Here is a 13266-nt window from a genome sequence, read left to right on the forward strand (position 1 = left end):
TGATGTGCTGTTTTTTAATTTCCGTTGAAAAATAACAGAGTTATGTAGCTTTGAAAAATGGTTATTTTTTATTTACAAAAAAATCTAACCGAAGCTAACTAAAAAAATAAAAATGTTAGAAATCTGAAAAAATACATGTGTTTTTAAGTCGCAAAAATGAACCAAATTTTCAATTTTGCGGAAAATCTGAAGACCTTCGGCACAAACCCGTCAGATAATAAAAAAAATCCCCAGCTTTCAAATTAGCAAACAAAAACACTAATATTTAAATTTTTATTTTGAACTTTTTGTATGACAGCGAATATCATTTCTGAAGAACAAGTTAGAATTTGTCTTAGTTCACATAAAATGTATAGCAAGAACCTTAAAAATATTTCAAAAATCAAAAAATTAAGTAATTGAATTTTTAGTACATCACTGGTAATTTTTGAATGAAAATTTAAATTTCCCGTTCAAATCAAAACACGTTGCGCTAATTCAGAACTAATTTATTGAGTCCTGAATTTTCCAAAAATTGTATTGCTATTTTTTGGCAGTAGAAACAAGCAAATAAAGTTTTTGGAGGTAAACAAATTAATAAATTTTAAATTTCCATACAAATCATGCAGTGGACTTATGTACAACAATGGGACAGAAGGAGATTGAGTGGACCAATTGTTGCACGATCTGATATTTTCTCTGGTTAAGTATGGATCGTAATTTTTTTCCAAAATCATGGTGTTAAAACTGTCCAACAAACGTTTCGTAAAGAAACCCGATACGAAAAATGCTTTGTTCTGACGCAAAACCTTATTTGCCGTAGAAAGAATCTTAAGGTTTTGTTTAACAATTAGCACAAAAATCGTGCGAAAAAAATGTCGTAAAACGCCTTTTTTATCAGAAACATTCCAATTAACATGATTCAGTATAATTTTCGGGAAAAAGTTTAAAAACAGCTGAAATATTGACAAAGTAAGTCATGCTGTGCAACAATGGGTAAGAGGACAACGATTGGCAAATCACCCTAATCAGAAGAAATGTGAATTGATGAGTAAATAAAACGACAAGCATTTCACCTTTTACTTATGGCTATTTTTTATTTTGTCAAAACTAAAGGAAAAAAATATGGCAGCTGGTATTCGTACAAAGTTCTTGTCGTCGTCGTTGTTGTTGTTGTTGTTGTTGTTGTTGTTGTTGTTGTTGTTGTTGCTGTTGTTGTTGTTGTTTCTTGTTTTTTTTTACTTTCAAGTAGTTGTTGTACTCTGGTTGTTGTTGATTCCTTCCTCAAAGGAAAAACAAGTAGGTAACTCATGTTGTTGTTTGTATTTAAATTTTTCTTCGAAAAAATGCGAAAAATAAGCACAAAATACTGTACAAAAAAATAAGGAAAAATAATTGAAGAAAAAAAAACTGTACACTTCTTTACAAGCATGGACTTGAAATTGTTGGAGTTTTTTCAGCTGTTGTTGTTGTTGTTGTTTAAGGTCGCCAAGGATGATCTCGTTTTGCGACTCTATTCAGTGGGCTGCTGATGGATGTTGCTGCTTTGTAGTAGTAGTTGTTGTTATTTGTTGTCTTTGATTTTTCATTTGTTTCATTCATAAACTAAGATTTTTTTTGTTTGAGATTCAACGTGGTTGTGTGGTTGTGTGTATTGGGCTTTTTGGGGTGTGTTCCTGTGTGTGAGAGCGAGTCTTCTTGTTCTTTCTCCGGCAGGACACTTCCTCCTTAGGCCTTGGGCAGATGGGCACCTTCTGGCTGGAATCCGTTTTCGTCGGCGATGTAGTTGACGGTGTAGACCTGGCCATCGGGACCGGTGAAGGAGTATGAGCCACGGACAACCAGGGCTTCGACATCATCGGCCAATCGCTTCAGTTCGGCTTGTTCCTGGCGGCTGTGTCCATCGCTGGTTTCGAACCTGCAACATGGCAAAGGTAAAGATAAAATTATGTTTTAGTATCGTGTCAAGTCAGATGGAATCAGCATAGTAATTATGCAGTTAGTCATTGACGTTCATGTATGTACTGTGTTTCTAGGGAAAAAAGGTCAAAAGGCTGATTGAAATTGCATGGCTCTTGGAAAACCCAAATTGATGACCTCTAAAATATATTCATTTGCTTCTCGAAACAGCAGTTTAACCATATGTTTTCGAACATAGTCGAAGCACATATTGACATCCATATAGAAGTAAAAAAATAACATAGTATCTATGTATGACCACCTGATTGAATTGGTGAAAAGACTGATCCTCTGATATTTCAATTGCATTTAAAAACCGCAGAAGAATTCAAAATCAGAAGTAAGGGAGGAAAAAGAGTTTTCATAGTTTGCATTTCAATTTTGAGAGCAAGTAAACTACTACATGGTTTGAAATCTGGACTAAATTAACAATTAACAATCTAACTGCAACGAGCACACAAATGTTTGGAGGCTTTTTCCATATTTTTAGCAGTATTCATTGTTCTTTAATTTTTTTCAACTATTGAACTGACAATTTAATACTAGACTTGCCCACAACAAAAAAAATCCTTATATTCCACGCGGCACCCCTAGGTTGGTGCCTTTAGGTGAAAAATTGACTTTTTGAAGGTTTCAGGTCATTTGGCAGAAGCACGAGCTGGCGCAGAGGACTTGAAATTTGTATGGAGATTTTTGGCAAACTGTATGTAAACAGACCTACTTTCACTCTTTGTGTTCTAGAATATGTTTCCAGTATGCTAGAAAGCTCGGAATTTCAGAAATTGTAGTTCAAACAATGAGAAACAAGTTTGTAGAAAATTGTGACGCGATACGAGTTGACTGTGATGAGTGATTTGCAATTGAATGTGTGATTTTTTTCGCATTTCAACGAAATATCGTGAACGGTGTATAGGTAGATTATAAGTTCTAACTTGATCGCATTGTCACACAATGAGAATAACAGATAGAAAGTTTGTGTCCTCGGCAAAGTTTCTAGCATACTGGAAACATATTTTAAAACACAAAAAGTGAAAGTAGTTCGATTTTAACATACATGTGGGATTGATCATCCCTAATATTATCGATCAGTAAATTACAAGTAAAAATGATCTTCGAACTTCTCTCTGGATCACTACACGCATTGATTGGGATAACCATGACAGTGCTCAACGGACTGTGAAGTTATTTGGTGCCGCGAAAAGTGCGAAATAGATAAAGTAGAAGTCTAATCGCCGTGTTTAGTTATTTTCGGATCCGAAAACCGTTATCGGGTGGTCATCTGAGGGGTTTTTATAGTTCGAGCCGTTCCGGACCCGACATACATTTTGCCAAAAATCTCTATACCAATTTCAAGTCCTTTGCGCCAGTTCGTGCTTCTGCCAAATGACCTGAATCTTTCTGAAGATTTTTTTTTTCACCTAAATGCACCTATCTAAGAGGTGCCGCGTTGAAAAAAAATGTTGTAAAAATCATCCCATACAAATTTAGACCATATAATTTAGCACATATTAAAATTGATAAATTTAATTTCTCACATTTTTCAAACAGTTGAAACTATGTATGGGGAAAAAAGTATTTTATACCATTAATTTAAAAAATTCAATGCTAACATAATTCATAGAGTCTTAATAAAATCACTAGCTCGAAACTTTGCATTGATAATAAGAACCATTAACCAATATGTAATATGCAAATTAAGAAAAAGGATTTCTAAAAAATAATGTAATCCACTCAAGAAGAAAATTTTACGCAATAATTTAGACTAACATTTTTATTAAAAAAGAATCAGGAACAACATCACGAAATCAAATAATTCTTCTAAAAGTCTTTAAATCGAGAGACAAATTAAATTTTAGAACTTTTAAAATAATGATGCTCAAAATCTTGATATCAGGAGAAACATTCTTAAGGGGGGGGTAGGGTCTAACACTTTCAAAAAATCGATTTTTTTATTTTTTTATTTTCTTATTGTAAAACATTTCAAGAATGTTGTGTCAAATTTTCAAGTCAATTGGAGCAAAACTGTAGAAATTATAGGCCTTTATCTCCTCCTATTTAATACTGCAAGAAAGCAAAAGCAGAAACTTCAAACGCGTTTTTCTCGAAAGCACTTTTTTAAAGTCCGTGGACATCGTCATTTGAAAACTACTTATCCGATTCTTTTCAAATTTGGAACATATTTTCTACATATAAAATACCAGACCCCAACGTTTTTCTTTTTTGTTTTTTTTTACTTTGGGGAGATTTTACAAGTGACAAATGGCGGATTTTTTCGTGAAAAATCGTAGTTTTTACTTCAAACAGTCACAAAAATTTCATAAAATTTTTTTTAAGTTAAATAAAAACGTTGGGGTCCAGAAAAACATCTATTAAAAATATTTTGCTTTGATTTTTCGACTTCAGATGATTCTGTGCTGAGATACAGTGTCCACCGCAAATCCTGTTTTCTAAAAGGCATCCTCGAAAGTGCTCCGTCACCGGCTCATTTTTCAATATTTTTCTACGAAAAAATTACTAAATGTTCTTTTAACAATGCTTTGTATAATGCAAAAAATTTGAATACATTTGTTTGAACGATAGCTCTAGAAAAAAATCGTGAAAATGGTGTTTTTTTTATACCCGTTAGACCCTACCCCCCCCTTAAGTAAACAAATTTTGAATTATGTTCAGAAATCGGAGTCGTAGCTTGATATTAAAGATTCAAGTTCGAATGAAATGTTGTTAGCTAAGCAGCACAGAGAACAGACGTACAAACTCAAAGAGTAAATCTTCAGAAAACTGTGTAAAATTTCAAATGCAATCATTAAAAAATCTCGTTCAAAATTGATGTCAAACAATGCCATCAATTGTGCCGTTCAAAAGTTACACATTATCTTTAGAAGTATCAATTAAGTACCAATTGATAAGTAAGCTCTTTCCTCGGGCGAATCGATGACTTAAATAACAATAATGGTAAGGTTAAGGTTGCCAAGTTGCCCGGTTTTATCCGGGTTTGCCCGGATATTAAAAAAAATAGGATCAGTCTGACCCGGCCCGGTTGCCCAGATTTCATTGCAATATACCCGGATTAAGCCCGAATATATTCACTTTTTTTTGGCTAATCAAACACTATTCTATTCTATTCTATTTTTGTTTATTTTAAGAGGATTTTAACCTTTCCAGTCATTCGTCCTCTGTTAATCAAACACAAAGAGCAAATTGTGATATATTTTGTTTTATTTGTGCCTCCAAAACGAAATTTTTTGAGCCAGTTTAAAAAAAAATCATGAAAGGTTATTTGAAAGCCTAAAATAAAATCTGTGATGAGTTTTGATCAAAACTTTTATTTTTATTGAAACGTTATCTAAATGTTATCTAAAACCTGGCAAAATCCGGGCAATTTGATTTTGAAATTGTCGACCAAAAATCTGGACAATATCCAGGGAATTTTGGTCAAAAAATTTGTCTTAAAACCCAAGAAATTACGTTTTTGACGTATAAATAAAAAAAAATTACAAATAAATTTGTTTTTATTTTTGTATGGTTTGAAAAATAAAGGTAATAAATCCGAGACTTTTTCAATGATATCCGGGCAACCAGCCGGACCGGTTTTTTCTCAAATTTGGAATTAAATATCCGCACAAACCCGAATAAAACCTGGAAATCTGGCTCCCTTAGGCGGGACAATTTTTTAATGCAGAGACAGCCGAAATAATTAAAAGGTTTACATTTTTTTTACTATCCTTGTTGCTTTCTATTGCATAATATTTTGTACTTTGAACAATTTTAGAGCAAATAGCGAATAAGTTTCAACATATTTTTTCATTTTGCAAATCGATGATTGTAAATATTATGAGACTTCACCAGTGACTTTCTTGAGCATTTATCAATGTTCATCAACCTTTTCAACGATATTTGTTCTAGGAATTAAACAACTCTATTTTTAATGAAAAAAATATTAAAAAAGAAATTAATACCCTAAACTATCAATAAATAAACATCCTAAATAGGTGCAAATTTGAAAAATCTGTCGATAACAACATAAAAAAAAAAATTTCGAGAAAAGTAAAAATTTACCATTTTTAATTTTAAATTTAGGCTCTTAATATAACAAATGTAAAAATAAAAGAAAAATTTGTTTAAAAGAAGGTTTGAAGTCAAAAATTCACATTTATAGGTTAAAAATCTATATTCCCAGGAAAAGTTAATTTGAAAGGGTTTAAAATTAAAATAATGATAATGTGAAAAAGTCATGATTTTACACCATCTTAATTTTTAATCTCAGATCGTCTAGATTTTCCAAAAAAAAAAAATATAATAATGATAAAATAGTTTTTTAATAATTTGAAATGAAAGTCAACAGTTAAATGTAAAAATTTCTGTGAGATCTTTTTTGAGCATCTTAAATAATTAAATATTTCAAAAATTCATCATAAAACTTCAAATTTAAAATTCAGTATTCACAATTTAACATCAACACTTTATGCAACTTTAAAATTAAGAATTTCAACTCTACTGTGGAGGCGACTTTTTAGTTTACCATGTATCGATCATTTTTCGGCTTTCAGTCTCAGAATTTCTACTTAAAATTAAATTCCGATAAGAAATTCAGATTCTAGTTTAACGTAAAGTTTTTTACGTTTTCAACAATCCAGAATCGTTAAATTGGAAAATTGAAAATCAAATTTACAAAGATCAATTTTTTAACAAGACAGCATCGAATAAACTCAGGCTTCAACAATAAAAAAAATTCATATATTTTAGTTTGTTTCCACATAAATATGTTCAGATTTTTTTGTTTTGGGACCAATTTCACATGAATATTTGAGATTTCATATGGTACCAATTGCATAATCAAAAAGTATCATTCTTAAAAAAAGTATTTAAAAAATTCAATAATTTGAATCGGCATTGGCACTAGAAAAATGAAAATAAGCAGAATTTTGAGAACACAAAGCTAATTTAATACTTGATTGAATGTGCTGTGATACCCAATTAAAAAAAATCATCAGTTTGGTTTGGAAAGGTTTCGAAATACAAATTTGGATGAGGTTTATTGATGAAGAGTTGTAAGCGAATCAGGAAAAAGTTTGGAAAGTTTGGGTTTTATAGGAACCTATAAAAAGAATTGGGGACTTTAGCACAAAACCAAGAAAATTGTCATTTTTTAAGAATTATACTACAAATTAAAAAAATATTTCCTACTAAGAATGTAATAAATGTTTGGATTCAACTATATGAGGCTCTTGGAGCCAAAGAAGTATAAGTGCATGAAAGTTTATTTCGAGAAAACACGCTTTAATGTTGTTGTGTTTGGCTATTTTCCATTTATTTTTCGAAAATTTCTATTTTGCTCTCGATCGTAAAAGTATATAAATAAAATTCTGAAAATCTGAAAAAAAAATCATCAAATATAGTTTCATTAGCTCAAAATCGACCATTTTGTCACTTTTACCCCTTTGACTCTGTGGGACTCATATGTGAAAATAACAAAGCTCCTTTCAAAGCATGGAACTATTTTTCATCAGAATTTTTGAAAGTTTACAGAAGTTTTATAACAGACGTGTGAATGAATTGTTTTGAACGGAATTCAGCTTAAAATCATTCAGGCTTAATTTTTCCTTTAAAAAACATGGGAACATTTTCTCACCTTGGGGAAAAAATCTTACTCAAAGACTTCTGTCTTGCATAGTTCTTTAGATTATGATATTTGATATCGAAAAGGAAACAAATTTTGTGAAAGAGTTATTCAAGATATCTTAATTCGTCGCTTTTAAAATGTTTTATTTCTTGTTATCTGAAAATTTAAAATTTTGTACTCTAAATTTAAAAAAAAATTTTATTTAAGTTTCTTACTTAAGTATTCAATAATAAAAGTTTGAGGGTGATTTTTTTGTATCGTGTAAAATATTTTAAATTTGAACCCATGCTTATTCCATTCGAATTGATTCGCGGATGAATGATTCATTTTAAAATCATCGTAATTTTTTTTTATTAAACTTTCCTATTTGCATTATGCAGTTTTAATATGATGAAAAGCCATTACGATTTTTGAAAGAAGTCTTTTCTTCACGTGATACATTTTCGCATGTTTTCAGCTATTTACATTTTATTACAGCTCCGTAAAGATTTTTAGAAGTCAAAATTTTGGCTTCTGAAAATTATTCCAGAGCTGTAATAAAATGTAAATAGCTGAAAACATGCGAAAATGTATCACGTGAAGAAAAGACTTCTTTCAGAAATCGTGATGGCTTTTAGTTATATTAAAACTTTATGTAGTTTTAATATAACGAAAAGCAATAACGATTTTTGAAAAAAAAAATCTTTTCATCACGTGATACATTTTCGCATATTTACAGCTATTTACATTTTAGTACAGCTCTGAAATAATTTTCAGAAGCAAAAATTTTGACTTGTGTGATGCGACACGAAAGAAGTCTGAAATTATTAAAATTTAAAAAATGGGTTGCGTATCTCGTTTTCATAAAACTATTAAAATTTTTGATAAGCCATTTTCTTATTTAAAAACTAATGTAATGATAACAAGGAAAATAAAAAATTGTTAATTTTTAACCGAGAAAAACCGGAAAATCATGGAAATTTTTAAAGGAAACATCACTAGCAATCCTAGATATATATTTTTTGTGTCGTTTTACTTATTGAAATATAGTAATAGAAATATCATGAGTCTCAATTCTTTTCAAACTGTGGAATATTTTTACAACTTTTAAATGCTTTTTTCTCAATTTTACTTAATTAAACATGTTTAAAACATACTTTTGAAGTGTGAAAGGAAGAAAAAAATTTTCTGACTCGAATTTTTTGGATGACAGACAAATCTCATTTCTAAAATTCGGCCCGACACCTGAAAATGATGGCCACCCATGCATTAAAATGAGGCTTTTCTCGTTAAAATGACCATTTTGATCAATTAGTTTTTTGAGACGCCGAATTTTAATACAATAGTTTATAACTTTTGCAAACATGAGTCGATCGATTCGAAATTTGTAACTTTGTTTTATGCATTCTTAAGTTTCAGTATAATGTTCATTTAGCTAAAATCAATTCACGCTCAAGTGAGATATGAAGCAATTATTTTGTAAAATGACATTTGATTAAGTAAGGTTAAATAACACCTCACTAAGATGTCTCTGGCAGAATACGACTACAGATTTATTTTTCTTTGAAAATTTCACGTAAGTTAAGCATAACTTCAGGGCCATAAACCTGCGGCCTTGTTTTTTTAGGGATTTTGGGAACAAATTTTACCATTGTGCAATGGTAAACTCTCAATTTAAAAAAGTTTTCTGAAATATTAATTATTGGATCAATTTTCCCTAGAGTTCAAAACTGCAAAGATTTCATCTGAATAAATTGTGATTATTGCTTATCTCGAGATTACTTTGATTTGTGCAATAACCAATATTAATCCAATAAGGCTGGAACAAATATCAATTACTTCTTTTGTGACTCCCCTCTTTAAAATTTCCAAAATAACCGATGGTGGGGAATGAATAATGTTTGTAGTATTATACGTAAATTTCAAAAAAATAAATCAAACACCCGAAAGATTACGAGACCAAAAAAAATTGTGGAAGATGGGAGTTACTTAACCTTTTGTATTCTTGATTTTATTTAATTTTTCGATGAAAAATTACTTGATTTATAAGTTTTGTGCAATGATATAGTTTACAATTTTGTTGTATTCAAGCTTTCGTACAATTTTTTTCCAATTTTTTTTTTCGCATAATTTTTTATTATCCCCCCTCGAAATGTTCCAACTCCGAGTGACAAACGAAAGGTTTTGAAATTTGAAAAGTACTAAGAAAAAAAATTTCTCTCAACTTTAGAACCTTACGTCTTTATGTATGTGACGACTCTAGGATTGAGACAAACTTTTAGAATTCTCTTCTTATGATACTTTTAAACTGTGAAATGAGTACAAACATGACCAAAAAAGTCATTTGACAATCTATCTTGGCAATTTTTGGAATTTTTTTTCCAAGGATTAGGGCCTGCTAAGTAAATGATCGAGTCTCCTTCAATGAAGGATCAAGTCTCCCGGTATCAAATATCGCTTTAATTTTTACAGCAAATAAACTAGAAATTACACGCTGTCAGAAAATGCAAAGGACTCTAAGAAGCTCAATTTTCCCAAAAAGATCTGATAAAAACAAGACATTTGGATCAATTATCTCCATTCTCTCCTACTTAAGTTAGAGGAAAAAATGCTTTGAGTCTCGTATTTTAGTTATTGAAGCTACCATTTTTTTCAAGTAATCGAACCAAATTTTTTTAAATTTTCTACAGAAACTTCTCATACATATATAGCCCGAATAAGGACAAGTTTTGTTTATTTTTATGCTTTTCACTTTTCAAGAAATAAGTGATTTGAGTATTTTGGCTTATGAAAAGATGAGATCAAGTTAGTGAACGTCAATTTCATTTTTTAAGATCATTTAATGTGTCCGATAGGTCGAAGTTTTTATGGGTGGTATTCGCTTTGGAAAAATAATATCACCAAAATAATCAATAAAAGTAGATAAATCTGTTTTTCACTCTGTGAAAAGTACGAAGGCTTTTGGCTAAGAAACTATCCAATTTATTGTCTTTCAATATGGGATTAAATCATTATCTTACAGATATTAGTAGCAAATTTTCCCCACAAACAATTTACAAAAAATCAGTGACAATATACATGTTTTGAATATAAATGTTTTGACTGTCTGCTTTTTGGAACAGTTTAGTTTAGTTTACTCGTTTCACTTAAACATGAAATCAAGCTCCTTTTCAAAGAGGATAAAACATTGATTTTTTGTTTTTAATGCTTTTTATGCTCGATGTTAAAAAGTGTGCAAAAAATGTTGAAATATGTTTATAATGATAAAAATAAAATTTAATGTAGAAAGGTATTCCAACTCAGCTATCTTTTTTTAAAGGAATGAATGTTAAAGAAAACATAGGCACTATCATATTTGATATTTGTATGTATTTTCTATAAAAAAAATGGTGAAAAAATTAAATTTTCTATTAAATTTTCACGACCCTAGTTTCGGTAGAAATCAGTCTACAGTTCAGTAGAATTAAGCACTGTTCGTTTGAGCGCCTGTTGAATTTTCGAGCTCTAAACACCACTGTTGCAATGTGTCCTCCTTCCACTAAAATTGTTGGTACACAACTTCAAACACACTTCCATTTTCCGTTCAGAACCCATCGAGTATTTATTAGTATTTTTGAGTATCATTGAAAAGGTCAACCAAACAAACGCCCCCACAATTCGAGTGCTCCATGACAACAAAGTAAGTAAAAAGATGCTGATCACCACAAGAGAAGAAGGTCAGAAGGTGAAGCAGCACTGCCGACCTTCACCGCAAATTTCATTCATCGATTGGCACACACACAACACACACAACACGAAAGATTTTCTGAGATCTAAAGGGGGTTCGTCACTTCAGCACTTGCACTTGTTTTTTTTAAATTTTTTTGAGTCTCTTAACTTTCTTCGCACTTACAGGAATTTGTATCCATCAACGCCGATGTTGTCGTTCTCGTACTTCAGGATCTGGGCATCCTTGGAATCGTCCAGGGGAGCGGCCAAAGCCAGAGCAACGACGAAGGCGAACACGAAAACGGTTTTCATTTTGAAAGATTTGGGGATTTTGGAGTCCTGAAAGACTGCTGTTGTTGATAACTGAAGTTAGTAGATGCAAAAAACACACTGCCGAGATAATGAGCGGGGGCCCTCTTTTATATGGATCTATTATCTGTCTGTGGTCGGTTTGTTGTATCGTGCTTGTTCTTTCAGGGTGGACACCGGCGACATTAAAACGGGACGCATCCCAGCGCACACCCAATCAGCAGCGAGCCGAAAGAGACAGAACATCGAAATCTCAAAATTGAAAAAAAACACGAAATTCACAACAAGAAACCACATGCGGCTAGCTGGTAACCTATCGGAAAAAGGTTGTTGGCGCGGAACATCTTCTTCTGAATGGCGGCTGACATCAACGACGTCGACGACCACAAAGACGTCGCGACGCGCACATGTTCTATACCGGCCACACGATTTCAAACGAGGCGCACACTCACGCGAAACACACCCTCGAAAAAAAACGAACTTTTCGGTTGACCAACGGCCAATTTTTACCATAAGGTAGGTACTTTTTGCTTCCCTCCTGAGACAGCAGCAGCACCTTACCGTTGAAAGATTCATAGAAGAAAAAAAAAATTTAAATATGAATATTATTGCGCCTATCAAACGCCTCAACGATGCTGACCAGGTCGTGTCACTGCCCCATGCACCCCATCTCATTACCAACCATCATCAAATTTGTCTGTTCTTTTCCGAAAGAGAGCCTTTGAATCACCCGGATTGTCCTTGTTGTCGTCAGCGGCCACAGTCGTGTCGAGTGTGTGTGCTTTATGAATAATGGTGACAAGAACTCGAAAGCAGCTGCGTCGAATTATTCATTCATTCATCATCAGAACGATCTCTGAGGGATCTAGATAGTTCACAGTACCAGCTTCAAACGGATGTGCTAGAAATGTGTCAATGGAAAGATATCTTTCTCCTGTTGAGCTGGATTGTGTAAGATTTTATCAATATGTTTTGCTGATAAGAGTGAAATTTTGAGGGACTGAACCTTTACGAAGTTTGATTTAAGTGTTTTAAATTAAAAAAAATATGTTTTGAAGTGACTCATGTTGTTTCAAGCTGAATGATTCAGAATCTAACGTGTTTCAAGAAATATCAAAATTTCTTAACTAAGAGTAACCAAGCAAATTAAAGTGAAATGATTGTTTAAATCTTTAAATTCCATTTACTAGAAGAGTAATATTTCATTAGATATTAAAATCCATAGAATGAAAAGGAGTTGGTGAAATCTTTTGAAATTTGAGTATTGTTTGAAATTTTTATAATTCGCCATTTTCAAGTCTTAATGAAGCTTCTCTATGAAAGACTTAAGCAACATTCAGAAAATAGAAAGTGGAACGAACTACATGCAGAAATGCTTTCTTTATGCAGATTTTAAACCTCATTTCTAGAAGCTACGAAATAAATTATAGGAATAATTCAATGACGCATTCTGGATTTATATTAAAACATGAACGCTGTCTGACAACAAAGAAATATCTGAAGTTAATTGAGTTTACAAAGAAAAAAGGATGTACTCTTGAACATGCATACACAAATAAACACTATAAAATATTTACAAATATTCTTAAGTGTGTGAGGTCAACACTTTGAATTCGAAAAAAAATTGTGTTTAAGTGCTTTTATATTACAACTTATTCTTCTTCTTCTCCTGGATATTATAAGGCTTTTACCATTCATTTTTATTTTCAACA

At 31.7% G+C, this 13266-nt stretch overlaps 1 protein-coding gene across 1 annotated transcript; it reads right to left on the minus strand.

Moving 5' to 3' along the window:
* Window positions 1-1092: 1092 nt before the first annotated feature.
* On the minus strand, window positions 1093-11626 carry LOC129755676 (flexible cuticle protein 12-like). The gene is made up of 2 exons (XM_055752293.1): window positions 11430-11626; window positions 1093-1897 (listed from the first exon to the last, which is right to left on the minus strand). The coding sequence occupies exons 1-2, from the start codon at window positions 11555-11557 to the stop codon at window positions 1708-1710; spliced, it is 318 nt and encodes a 105-aa protein (XP_055608268.1). The 5' UTR covers window positions 11558-11626; the 3' UTR covers window positions 1093-1707.
* Window positions 11627-13266: the final 1640 nt, after the last annotated feature.

The sequence above is a fragment of the Uranotaenia lowii genome, chromosome 3, assembly GCF_029784155.1.
Source record: "Uranotaenia lowii strain MFRU-FL chromosome 3, ASM2978415v1, whole genome shotgun sequence".
In the NCBI taxonomy this organism is placed as follows: Eukaryota; Metazoa; Arthropoda; class Insecta; order Diptera; family Culicidae; genus Uranotaenia; species Uranotaenia lowii.